At 42.2% G+C, this 12,039-nt stretch overlaps 1 protein-coding gene across 1 annotated transcript; it reads right to left on the bottom strand.

Moving 5' to 3' along the window:
• Positions 1 to 2,166: 2,166 nt before the first annotated feature.
• Positions 2,167 to 9,276, bottom strand: LOC310790575 (septin-8-A-like). The gene is made up of 10 exons (XM_083652283.1): positions 9,178 to 9,276; positions 6,969 to 7,086; positions 6,672 to 6,867; positions 5,840 to 6,026; positions 5,585 to 5,746; positions 4,789 to 4,885; positions 4,418 to 4,586; positions 4,079 to 4,211; positions 3,773 to 3,963; positions 2,167 to 2,261 (listed from the first exon to the last, which is right to left on the bottom strand). Exons 1-10 carry the CDS (start codon positions 9,205 to 9,207, stop codon positions 2,258 to 2,260), a joined length of 1,287 nt encoding a protein of 428 aa, XP_083508409.1. The 5' UTR covers positions 9,208 to 9,276; the 3' UTR covers positions 2,167 to 2,257.
• Between the last annotated feature and the right edge of the window lie 2,763 nt (positions 9,277 to 12,039).

Below are 12,039 nucleotides of genomic sequence, written 5' to 3'. Positions count from 1 at the left end.
ATTGATAATAATTCTGGACAACTTAAAATAGAATCGCACACAGTGAAGTTTATGAAATATTTAAGCATCAACTAAACTGATGATGATACAGGCCAAGATTAATGGGCATATCACTGCCTACCTAAAGAAAAGTAGTGCTACATTGTGACTGGAAAAAGAACATATGGAGATAATGTAACCTATTGCGTGTGGATTTTCTCCACAACTGTAGAGGATTTTTTTTACGGTTCTAATTTATGTAGTTTTCAGGTATTTTCCTAATTGTGTTGTTGGCCTGTATTGTAACAGGTTTCTGGAACAATCTAAAAGAGTGTCTCTCTGTGGCAGCAGCTGGGATCAGTGCTTACTGCAGGCTGTTTTCAACCAACCTAAAACCTCACATTTTAATGGAGAGAACAAGACAAGACTTCAATAAGTAACTCTTTATTACAGCAGGAAGTACAAATCCACAAGGAGGCGCACTTTAGGTGTGCCATTCACATCTGACATTTAGACTTAATCTTGATTTGATATATTTCCACTCTTTGTATCCATTTCAGTGACAACAGTAGCTTATAGTTTTTCTAGTTTAAAACCTGTTCAACATACACAGCTGATTCATTGATCTGATAGGGCACTATACTGTTCCATAGAGTATTAAGCATAGCATTTGAACTTTAACTGATTTAAAGTGCTCGTTATAAATTAGATTTATAAATTACAATCCACGTAACCCTTTCAAGAAAACTAATTTCACATGGTCATTTCACAGTGCGGATAAATAGTCAAAGACAAGCATAAAACAGCAGCTAAAGGAAGGAAGCACATTTAGCACAGAAACACAAGGATCTGTAGGCATCTTTTAATATAGGGGAGAGAGATGGTTGAAAGCCATGCAGAAAGCATGCTATGGAGCGCTGCTTAAAGCCTGAAGGACAGATTTGATCAGACATGGGAGGATTCCAGGCGACTCACTTCCAGGGAAACAAGGACAGCAAGTGCTATTTCTATAAAAAATGTTATTTCACCCTGAAAAAATAGTACACTTCAACTTGATTGTTAATCTGTAATCTTTTGATGTGGTAGAAAGTCTTCTAATTCAAATTCCTTCCTGAGGTTAAGGAGCACGCAGATGGGAGACTAAAGAAGCTATGAAAAGAAAGAAAAGCTGTGTTATTAATCAGAACCAGTCAGTCAGGACAATAACATACGGTAATATAATACTGTAGCTATTCAATAAAGTCTGACACACAAAAGAAAACCGACTGCACAAATTGTAATGTCTATATAAAGAGTTCCAACAATCTGTAATGTTATTTGTCCTGTTTTCTGCCATCAATTGAAAGCAGAAACTAAGCTAAAACTCGAGTCCAAATGGATAATGTGTTTATGAACTGTGACACTGATGATTATAAACCACAAACATCATAAACCCATGTTCAAGATGAGAACAGCTGTATGATGTGCTTCAAATCAGATATGATGTGGTGATATTTTTCAGAAAAGTGAGAAAAATGGAAGGGAAGAGGTTCAATTAACACAGATGAACTGACGTTCTATTTTGTTTTGCATTGTCATTCTTTATTCGAATGTAAAAGCAAGCAAAAAATATAAATTTTCTTTCCAGTCTCACAAATCCACTAAGAAACAGTCATTCAATTAATTTCTTTATAACTTTGCATAGAATGTTTTCTCGACAAACAATAACCCCTTAATACAAAACTAACTGAAACTTAGAAAAACAGAATAACTATTAATATTTCTATATGTACATTAGACAGTCTGTATGAATAATAAAAGACAATGTTTTAGTAATTCAACTTGTGAATTAGAGAAGTCTACATACCGTATATTTGTATGTAGAAATACACACAAATGTTAATATATATGCTACCATCTGTTCCACCAGATTAAGACTGGTTGAGTGTTTCACTGGGAAATCACTGGGAGTTACAACAGCAGATGAACACACATTCATGGAAAGAACATAAAAACAACAAAAGCTATGTTATGATAACAGTCTATGGATTTGTTATCACATGTCTAGCAGAGTCAGCATTAGGGACAAATTAAACTCACGGAGCATAGCTACCTTTTTGATCCATAAGTACACAGTGACTTACAGCCAACACATCACTCTGGCTCACATACACGCATGGCCACCGTGCCATAGAGTCCACGCACACAATGTCAGTCAGTAATGTCAAATATAACAGTCCCCTTTTCCATGCTGATGGCAGACACATTCCTGGTTTCCCCTGGATGTTTGTTCCACAAATCAACTGAAAATGGGAAAGAAAATAAGACAAAATATGGCAAAAGAAAAATGTGTAGGATTTGACAAGTATGGCAGAAATCAAAAGAAAAATGACACGTGATCGAAGTGGGAATGCAACACTAGTGATGAGTTTTTATCTGTTTCAGATTCTACTAACTTTCCATACGCTATATCTTACATGAAACTAGCAACTTTGAGAAATGAACAAACCATTATTTTCAGCACAGACATGAAGCTTGTAACACACATTATGTCCCAGACTAAAAATCTGTATTTTTCCCCCCAGTGGAGTTTTCACATACCCAGTGGCCAGTAGAGGGCACTACAGCCAATACAGACTGACGTTAAATGTGAAGTCAGTGTAAAGAGGAGGATGTAGGATCCACAGGCTTTCATTTCCTTACATTTCATCACACTCTTTGCTCATCATTCAGATTTGTCTGTTCTGTTCTTATTTCTTTTCTTTTTTTTTCCCCTGATTTCTTTATCCCATTTTTATCCCCCATTAGTGCTCATTTTAATTTATTTCTCCTGGTTGCTGCTCCACCCTCTGCCGTTCTGCGGAGAGCCGAAACTGGCTCCATGCTTCCTCCAAGACATGGGCAGTTAGCCAGGCGCTTCTTTTCACCTGACAGGGGGAAACTTCACCGGTAGGACATAGCACGTGGGAGGATCACGCTATTCCAACGAATTCCCCTCCCTCCAAACAGGCGCCCCTGACGACCAGAGGAGGCACCACATCAGCGACCAGGATATTGCATGTTTTGGTGAAGGGGGTTCCTATAGGAAGGAAACCCCCGGGGGCACGGGGAGAACATGCAAACTCCACACAGAAAGGCCCTTTTTTGACGACGCCACCCGGGCGGTGGGCACTCGAGGACATGCGGACGGGCGCCTACTGCTTCAGCGTTCACAGCGGCTAGATTTGTCTGTTCTTTAGGGCTAATTTTGAACGTCAAACTGCCTATGTGAGTTTTGGGGACCTGCAACAATTCCTATGGTTGTATATGAGATGTCTGACATCATCTGTGTGACATCGACGGCAATACAAGTCGTGTGTAAACAGAAGAGCCCCCTGCCCGAGAAGCAGTCTGGCAGGTCAGAGCGCAGAGACATAAGCATCAGGCTGTGTGTCATGCAAGCTGTGACCCCTCCTACTGTGTCTGGGCACACAATGTCAGACTCAATCTGTCCCCGTATCGGTTTCAGAGCCAACATGGCTCCTGGCAAGGTAACGCCATCTCATTAGTCACATCGTACTCCTCCTCCCTCCGTCCAACCAGCTCCACAGAGACTGGCCAGCGGAGTGCACGTCCACGGCTCGTGGAAATGACTGTCGTTTAGCTGAATCATCCTCGATTAGCTTGAGAGAAATTGAGTTTAATTGCTATTTAGTGGTGTGAACATACTCTGAAGGCCTCTGGGATAAGTCACCGCTGAGAAGCAATACAAATGAAATGCATACAGGAAAACATATCGGAGAGCGAGTGAGACGTGAGAAAAAGGAAGACTTACTTCTTCTTGTCCTTGTCCTTCTTGAAGGGCTGTTGCGAGCAGCCCTGCAGGGACTGGCCCATCAGCGTCTCGGCAGCCATCTTTCTTCTGTTGAAGGCGTTCATCTCCTCCTCCAGATCTCGCCTCTTCTCCTCCAGGTTCCTCTTCTCCTCCTGGTGCATCCGCTTGAGCTGCTCAAACCTCTCGTGGAGCTGGAGATGTTGCCGGGGAGGGGGAAGGGGGGCCACGGGACAATGTGAGACATGCCAAATAATGGTGTCTTCTGAATATAATGAATGATAACCCTCATTGTTGATCCTCGCTTACCTCTCTTTCTTTTTCTTTCAGCTCTGCCTCGGTCTCTTTCACTTTGGTGACAAACATCTGTCTCATCGCTTCCTCGCTGTGCTGCAACTCCCCGAGGAACTCCTTCCTCTTGGCTTCATACGTCTCCTGCAGGCTGAAGGTTCGGGGGAACAAGCAAAGTTAGGGAAGATAGCAAGGATAAGGGACGGATCCACTTCCATGCCACAAAATCATCGTCATATGGATTGTCAGCTCTGTGGTTTTCAACAAAATACCAGCTGACTGGCGAACTGCGCTGTTACGAAACGAAGTGCCAAAAACGCACGACATCACAGCTGGCTAACGCGCCCCTGAGCTCACCTGAAGGGGTGGTTGTCCGGGTCCGTGTCCTTGAAGCCCATCTCCTCCAGCTTGCAGCGGCGGTACAGCTCGTAGTGCCGAGCGTGCGTCTGCTCTCGGAGGTCCTCCATGTTGACGCGCAGCAGCATCTCTCTCAGCTTCACAAAGTCACAGTGGTTCTCGTTCTCCACTGGAATCAAAGAGGTGTGCGATCATGAAAACCCCTCTGCTCACTGCGCTCGCAGGTCTACAGCACGCCGCCATTATCAACAGCTTTTCTGTTACGAGATGCGGATAATTAGGTAGTAGCTGTTTTCTTTAGCACTTGTGCTCTTTAGAGGACTTTTACAACGCTTGTAATTGCCAAATCAATCCAGCAGAGTTGCACTTACCCTGCACTGATCCCCAGGGGTACAGCCTGGCTCGCGCCATCTTAGTCCCCACTTTCACTTCTTCTAGACTTCCCACCACAGCGAAGGGAAGGTGAGCCTGTAAAGACGTGTTTATCTGCCATTATAATGTGGTTCAAATGAATACTACTGTTGTCATATCCTGGTGACTCCATCTGCTAACATCTATTACTACATGCAATTCAAACTGTAGCTCATAATATGATGCTACTGCTGTTCTCTCTACCCATTTTCCTGCACCTTCTCTGTAAATCTGAACTAAAAACTCCCTTCAAATTTGTATTTTTAACTTCTTGTGTGTGAAAATGTTTCTAAATGTACCAGTCATAATTTCTAACACTGCCTGTTATGAATATGCAGCTAGAGTTGTGTTCAAGTTTATTATCTGGTTTGAATAGCTGAACATGAATATTAACTTAAGTAAGTTAATTGAGGACAATGTAATAAATCCAGAAAGTTACAATTCCGTTGACAGTAGTCAACAGACTCGCGCAGCAGCTATTGATAGTATTCTGTTACATCACCACACCGCCATTTTGGTAGGAAAAAAACAGGTGATTGTGATCAATTAACAGGTGATTTACAATCAAGTGACACTTACAGCCAATGAGCTGTGTGTATTGTAGCGCCATATTGGCAGGAAAAAGGCTTGTGACATCATGGGAAGGAATACTATGAATACTGTATGCTTGTGTGTGTGTGTGTGTGTGTGTGTGTGTGTGTGTGTGTGAAAGAGAGAGAGAGAGAGAGAGAGAGAGAGAGAGAGCACAGGACTCACATTCATGGAGGAGTTGATCTCTGTAACAGCCTCGTCCTCTGTAGGAAACTGATAAATCTGCACTCCGTTGCTGACCATCTCGCTCATAATCTTGATCTTGAACTTGTGCAGTTCACTCTTGGATATCGTGTCTGACTTTGCGATCACAGGGATGACGTTCACCTGTGTGGAAGAGCACAATCTGAATAACAGATTTGAATAGCGATTAATATCATTTTTGCCGTATTGCACAGCAGCACTGGATTCTTGGGTCACCTTGCTGTCCAGCTTCTTCATCGTGACCAGATCCAGGGACTTGAGGGAGTGTCCAGTGGGAGCGATGAAATACAGGCAGGCGTGGATTCTGGTGTCATGGTAGTTAAATAAGGAGCGTCTTATTTTCAGCTCCTCTTGAAGGTAATTTTCAAACTGGGTGTCAATGTAGTCCACGATGGGTTTATAGCTGCACAGAAACAAGAAAAGTCAACACCGATTTCTTAAATCATGAAAGATCTGTCATTTATCCTCACATGCACCAGCAGAGGGAAGCGGTTTGCTCGCCTTGCCGGGGTTCAGAGGCAAAATTAGTATCCTGGTTACAAACTCTGCAACGGCCGTCTTGCGGCCAAGAATGCGCTCTTTTTATGCTCCCTGCTGGTAGAGCGCTCAAACGTCTATTGAGATTGCATTCGTTCTACCAGTCGTTCCATACGCTTTCTTCCTTTTCAATTCACATGCCAACAACAGGGCAGGTCCCTAATATGTCAGTCCTTCATGTGCATGGACTGAAGGACCAGAGCAAAGCAGCTTCTGTTGAAAAATGATTCATGGCCAGTGCTGATCAAAGCTCCAGATAAGTTTCTATTATTGGCTCTGCAAATTGCTACAGATCAGTGATGAAATAGTATTAGCAATTAAATGAAATTGATTCTATAATGTATGTTGTCATGTATTGTTGTTGTTGTTTTTGTATGTGCAATAAACTAAACTAATTTTTTTCTCCTTTGCACAAGGCAGTTCTCTTTTTTTTATCCTTACTTTTCATTTTTCAACCTGGATAGTAGAGGGCCTGATCGAATGGCAAACCATCATCTACAAGTATTCGTACCTTTCTTCTTTGTTGATCTGGTCTCCAAAGCCAACAGTGTCCACAATGGTCAGCTTGAGCTGGACATTGCTCTCCTGCAGATCATACGTTCTGGGGCGCAGAAGTACGTCATTGTGGTAATGGCTGGCTTCGTCACTCTCAAACGTCGTGTTGAAAAGAGTGTTCATTAACGTAGACTTGCCTATCCCGGTCTCACCTGAGCAAAGACAATAATAAACAGCGTTAAAAAATATGCATCACATGCAACATTTTGATTGGCGCATTGGATCAGGACTTTTCTGCTGGGTTGAGACTTACCCACACAGAGGATGTTGAAGCAGAATCCCTGTGCCACTGATTTGCTGACCAACTGGTCTGGAAGACTGTCAAACCCCACATGGCCTCCGAGCTCCAGATTCCGCTTCTCCTCATTCGGCTGTATTTTCAGACAGGCAGAACAAAAGACCATTTCCTCTCCGTTCTACCCGTTGCTTTCATGATGACACAAATATTTTGTCACATTCGCTTTAAATCTCTAAGTTAAATAACAAAAAGGGAGAAGCTAAAAATGAAAGTGCTATTCTGAGATCCCGTCCTACTGCTTTCAAGCTTAAACGAGAGAATGCTTTACGAGTGAGGTCATCTTTCTCTTCCACTTAAAACACTGACTGGTCAGACCTATGAAAAAGATCTCTCTGGCCGTCATCATAACCCAGATTCCTAAAGCAAAGGCGCATAAATCTGGCAACAGCAAAAACAAACAAAACAGCAATCCTTTTGAGGTGTGCATAAACTGAGGTCAGACTTTACATGGAGTGGTCTGCTTTATATATGCAGCCGATGCAACACTGCATAGCGTATTAGTCTGTTCCCATTTCAGACAGTAATGTTTGTGATTATACAGTACTGTGCTCTAATTCATGCTTGGACAATGAGAGCCTAAAATAAAAAAAATAAGCCTACACTCAATAAATACACTTAACATCCATTAACATGGACGAGAGTCTGTTCAGGTGTTATGCCGAGTTCTGCATCCCTGCCGAGAATTGCATCCCCACCCTATTTTGCGGCAGTTTTAATTTAAAAAAATAGGGATGCAAATGCAAATCTCAGCAGGTACAAAGCGCCGAGACTTGCATCCCCCTCCATAAAGCCAGGAGAGACCCTCAGGCCTCGAGGTCCCCTGTACCCGGATTTTAGTTGGCCTCCATGAGCACCAAGCATGGAAGTCACTTCAACGCAGATTTTATGCATCAAAGTCAGTTTCCATGAGCCAGGACAGACCCCCCTGGTCTGGAGGTCACGTCTACACAGACAGTTATATCATTTGTAAACAGTTACGTTTGGGTATGCATCACTATACTATGCTCCGGTGAGGTGGGGATGCATTTGGCGGCGGGGATGCAAAACTCGGCATAACACCGGCAGTTTTACCGGATCTGCACCGAGCCGTATGTACAATGGGTTTAAATCCAATTCCTTGTATGTAATCTGATGACTTACTGTGGCTATTAAAGTGAATGTGAATGTGAACATAACATATTGTCCTGGCTAGGTTGGGGGTGCTTGGAGGCTGCTCCTCCCTCCTATGCCAGCTACATCCTGGGACACTGAGAAACAGCAGGCACCTCTCAAAAGGCTCAACATGAGTACAAGGATGTGTTCAAAATAATCATCTGTTTCTCTCTTCCCCTCTCCCCACACACACACACACACACACACACACACACACACACACACACACACACACACACACACACACACACACACACACACACACACACACACACACACAAAGAGCTCTTTATCTAGATGTTATTTTCACAGGGTGAGAGGATATCCAAGCGGTTGCCAGAGTCCTCTTAACCCCCTAAACAAGACCAGACATTTATGGTGCGTTTTGAATCGCCTTGGGCTTGTTGCCACAAATAAAAGTGTTAGGTTTAGCTCATACGTCGTTACATTTTCGCTGAGCAATGCAATGCTGAATCTAGCCTGCTGCTACTTATATGTTTATCCTCTTATTAGTCTTAGTTGCCTGCTGTCTGTCGTGCGCATAGTTTATAAATGCTCTCGACCCCTTTCTTCCTGTCACTGCAACAACATTACATACATGCAGGTGAGAGCAGCGTTAACACAGACAGACGCATAATCTAGGTAGCGAGTTTGTGATGCTACTACCTCAACGGCTGTCAGCATGCTCGGATGCTTAAGTGCGCTCTACCTCAGTACCTGCATGTCTCCACACTGCTTACCGAAGCAATAAAAGGCGATGATGCGTCATTCACATTGATTGAGTCAAATCGTTATCTGGAAATTCGTCACGATCCTGATTGATTAATGAATGGCCCATAATGAGCTTGATCAATATGGAAAAAATGTGGCTGCGTTCTCGAAAGACAAATCTCGTTACCCCCCACCTTGCTATCTAATCTGCACCTGAATAGTCGCTCTTAATTCCCCCAGGTCGTTCATTAGCGCAGGCCTTCTTCAGGCTGTATCGCCCCATCATCATCATCATACTCACAGTGCAAATGCCGATTTCAGTAGCCGCCATCGTCAGACGCGTCAGAAGTGTGTGTGGGGAGGATTTGACGAGGCGCTGCTGTCTTCAGCGGGACCTGCTTCACAATCACATCACAGTCAGAGGGAAAGAAGGCTCAGTTCATCCAACATGGCCACTGGGAGGCAACACTGGGCAACACCCCCTCGGTGCTGCTGGAATGCGAGGCTGGCAGGCCTACTGAGAAATACACACTACATGTAGGCTACATACAGACTGATGCACGGACTTATTTATCATCTGTACAGTATTCAGAACTAAAATTAAACAGACGAACACCTGCATTAGATTGTGCATAGACTACATAAGTTGACAAAAATATTAAGGGCAGACTGAAAAATATTTTACTGTTTCATTTGTCAGTAGGCAACCTACTTTTAGGTTCCAAACTAACGTAAAGCAAAAAATAAACAAATACATAAGTAAATACAAACATTTTTTATTAGGCTACACAATTGCTCATTGTGACATCATCAGTGATCATCATCCTATAATAAGGCAACCGGTTCCATGGCATAAAACACCACAGAAGAAGAAGAAGGAGCACATTGCTCATCATGGTGACATCATCAGTGGGGTCAGAGACATTGTGACATCATCAGTGATGTCATTGTGACATCATCAGTGATGTCATTGTGACATTGACCACACACCTATGACATAGACACCGCCTATTATTATGTAAGATGTATGACATCATGATGATGGATCAGCATGGGGGAAATCCTCCCGCCTCCCGTTTCCCCCCATGGCCACACACACTTTACCGAAAGTAACGTGAGCATATCTAATCCTGTGATCTTGTGGTGCCTTCTTGTTTGAAATTATTTTATGAGTTTGATGTTTGCTTTTACTTGATTTATTTGATTAACACACTTTCTAAACTATACAAAAAATACAATGGAAATCTTTTTTATTATTATTATTATTAAAAGTTAATTATCAGTTGAGTTTAGTGTTGGAGAGACATTCATGGTCACAAATCTTGACTGAACCACCCTAGGAGATGTCCCTTTTTCTGGTCACCAAATTCTCTTTCAGTAGCCTATAGCCTAATTTGTACTGAAGACAATGGTTGAAGGTGGGATAAAAAATATGCAGGCTGCTATGTTGAATAGTACTGTCCTTCATCCGGTTTATTATGCAGGCAGCTCCTCTAGACAACAAGACAAAGGACATTGTTAGTATTTCTTGTTGCCTGAGCTCTGACTCTTGTCGTGTCATCTCATCGGGCATTGTTTTTGTCTGGGTCAGTTAAGAATAAAATTGTTCAAATGTCTGTTGTAGGCCTACTATTCAGAGAGGGGAGACTTCTATTGGTAACACTTTATAATAACATTCAGTCATAAGTCATTTATAAGCCTTTAGTTAATGATGAACTAACCATTTACAAAACATGAATAATATACATTTGTAGATGATTAATAAATGTTATGTTAACATATACAAATGTGTTCTAAGTCATCTATAAAGTTTTAGTAAATTAAGTGTTCCTCGCCTGTTATAAATGATGTGTAAATCATTTACAATTAATTTACAAGGCTTTCTGCATCCCCTAATCTAAAGTGTAAACCATTCATGACATACATTTGTTACATACAAGGGGGTAGCTCTGTTTGTCAAAATTGAAGGCAATGTGGAAGTGTCCTCTTTGCCTGCAGGGGGCGACCCATTGGTTTGTGGACTTCTGTTTTGAAGCCTCATGTATGGCCTCAGTAAACACTTTCCTAATGTGTTTATGGTCTCAATCGCTAGTTTCAGACTATGTTGTAGTTGCAGACTATGTTTTGGGGCGTGATTGACAGGTCGCTTGTCCACTGATCACACAGCTCGCCGATCATGGACCAATAGCAGGCCGTGCTCTGTGGGAAACCCCTGCACTTGTGTCGAGATCCAAGATGGCAATGGCCAAAATGCCATACGTGAGGCGTAAAAAAACAGAAGTCCACAGACCAATGGGTCGCCCCCTGCAGGCCATTCGAAAGAATGTAGGTTTAAGTGCACTTCCGCATTGGCTTCAAATTTGACAGAGCTACCCCCTTTGTATGTAACATATTTATGTGTGATGAATGGTTTACACTTTAGATTAGGGGATGCAGAAAGTCTTGTAAATGATTTACACATCATTTATAACAGGCGAGGAACACTTCATTTACTAAAAGTTTATAGATGACTTACAACACATTTGTATATGTTAACATAACATTTATTAATAATTTACAAATGTATATTCATGTTTTGTTAGTGATTAGTTCATCATTAACTAAAGGCTTATAAATGACTTACGACTGAACGTTATTATAATGTGTTACCCTTCTATTTTGTGCACATCATGCATGGCCTGGGGCAAACAGAATTAGCTTAATGTGTCTAATTTGACACAAGTTACTCACAATTTATAGTGATTGTCACTATCAGTGTTGATGAATCATAAATTAAATTGTTCAATTAATCATTTGAATCAGCACTGGAATGCTGCATGCTTTTATCCTACTAATCAGGCTGTCTATTCTTTTTCACAAATGAGGAAGAATTTGTGTCAAACTGGTTCTTGGCTGAGCCTGAAATTCATTCTAATCACCGTGACCGCACGATGATTTATTATTACTGCATCAATTTCTTACTTATGTCTTGGTTCTCATGTCTTTACTGCAGCAGTTCAGAGAGGAATGAGGAGCAGACACACCACAAAAGGAGGCTTTTCTCCTCCACGCCTTCAAGTACAAAGCCAATGCAAAGGAAACATTCCGCTAGCTAGCCCCACTGGCTGCCCTACTCCGTAGAAATGGCCCCACGCGGGCCCCCTTTGCTCATAGCCTACTCTAT

This window comes from Poromitra crassiceps (assembly GCF_964638095.1).
Source record: "Poromitra crassiceps genome assembly, chromosome: 15".
Taxonomy (NCBI): Eukaryota; Metazoa; Chordata; class Actinopteri; order Beryciformes; family Melamphaidae; genus Poromitra; species Poromitra crassiceps.
This window is presented reverse-complemented; position numbering and strand designations above follow the sequence as displayed.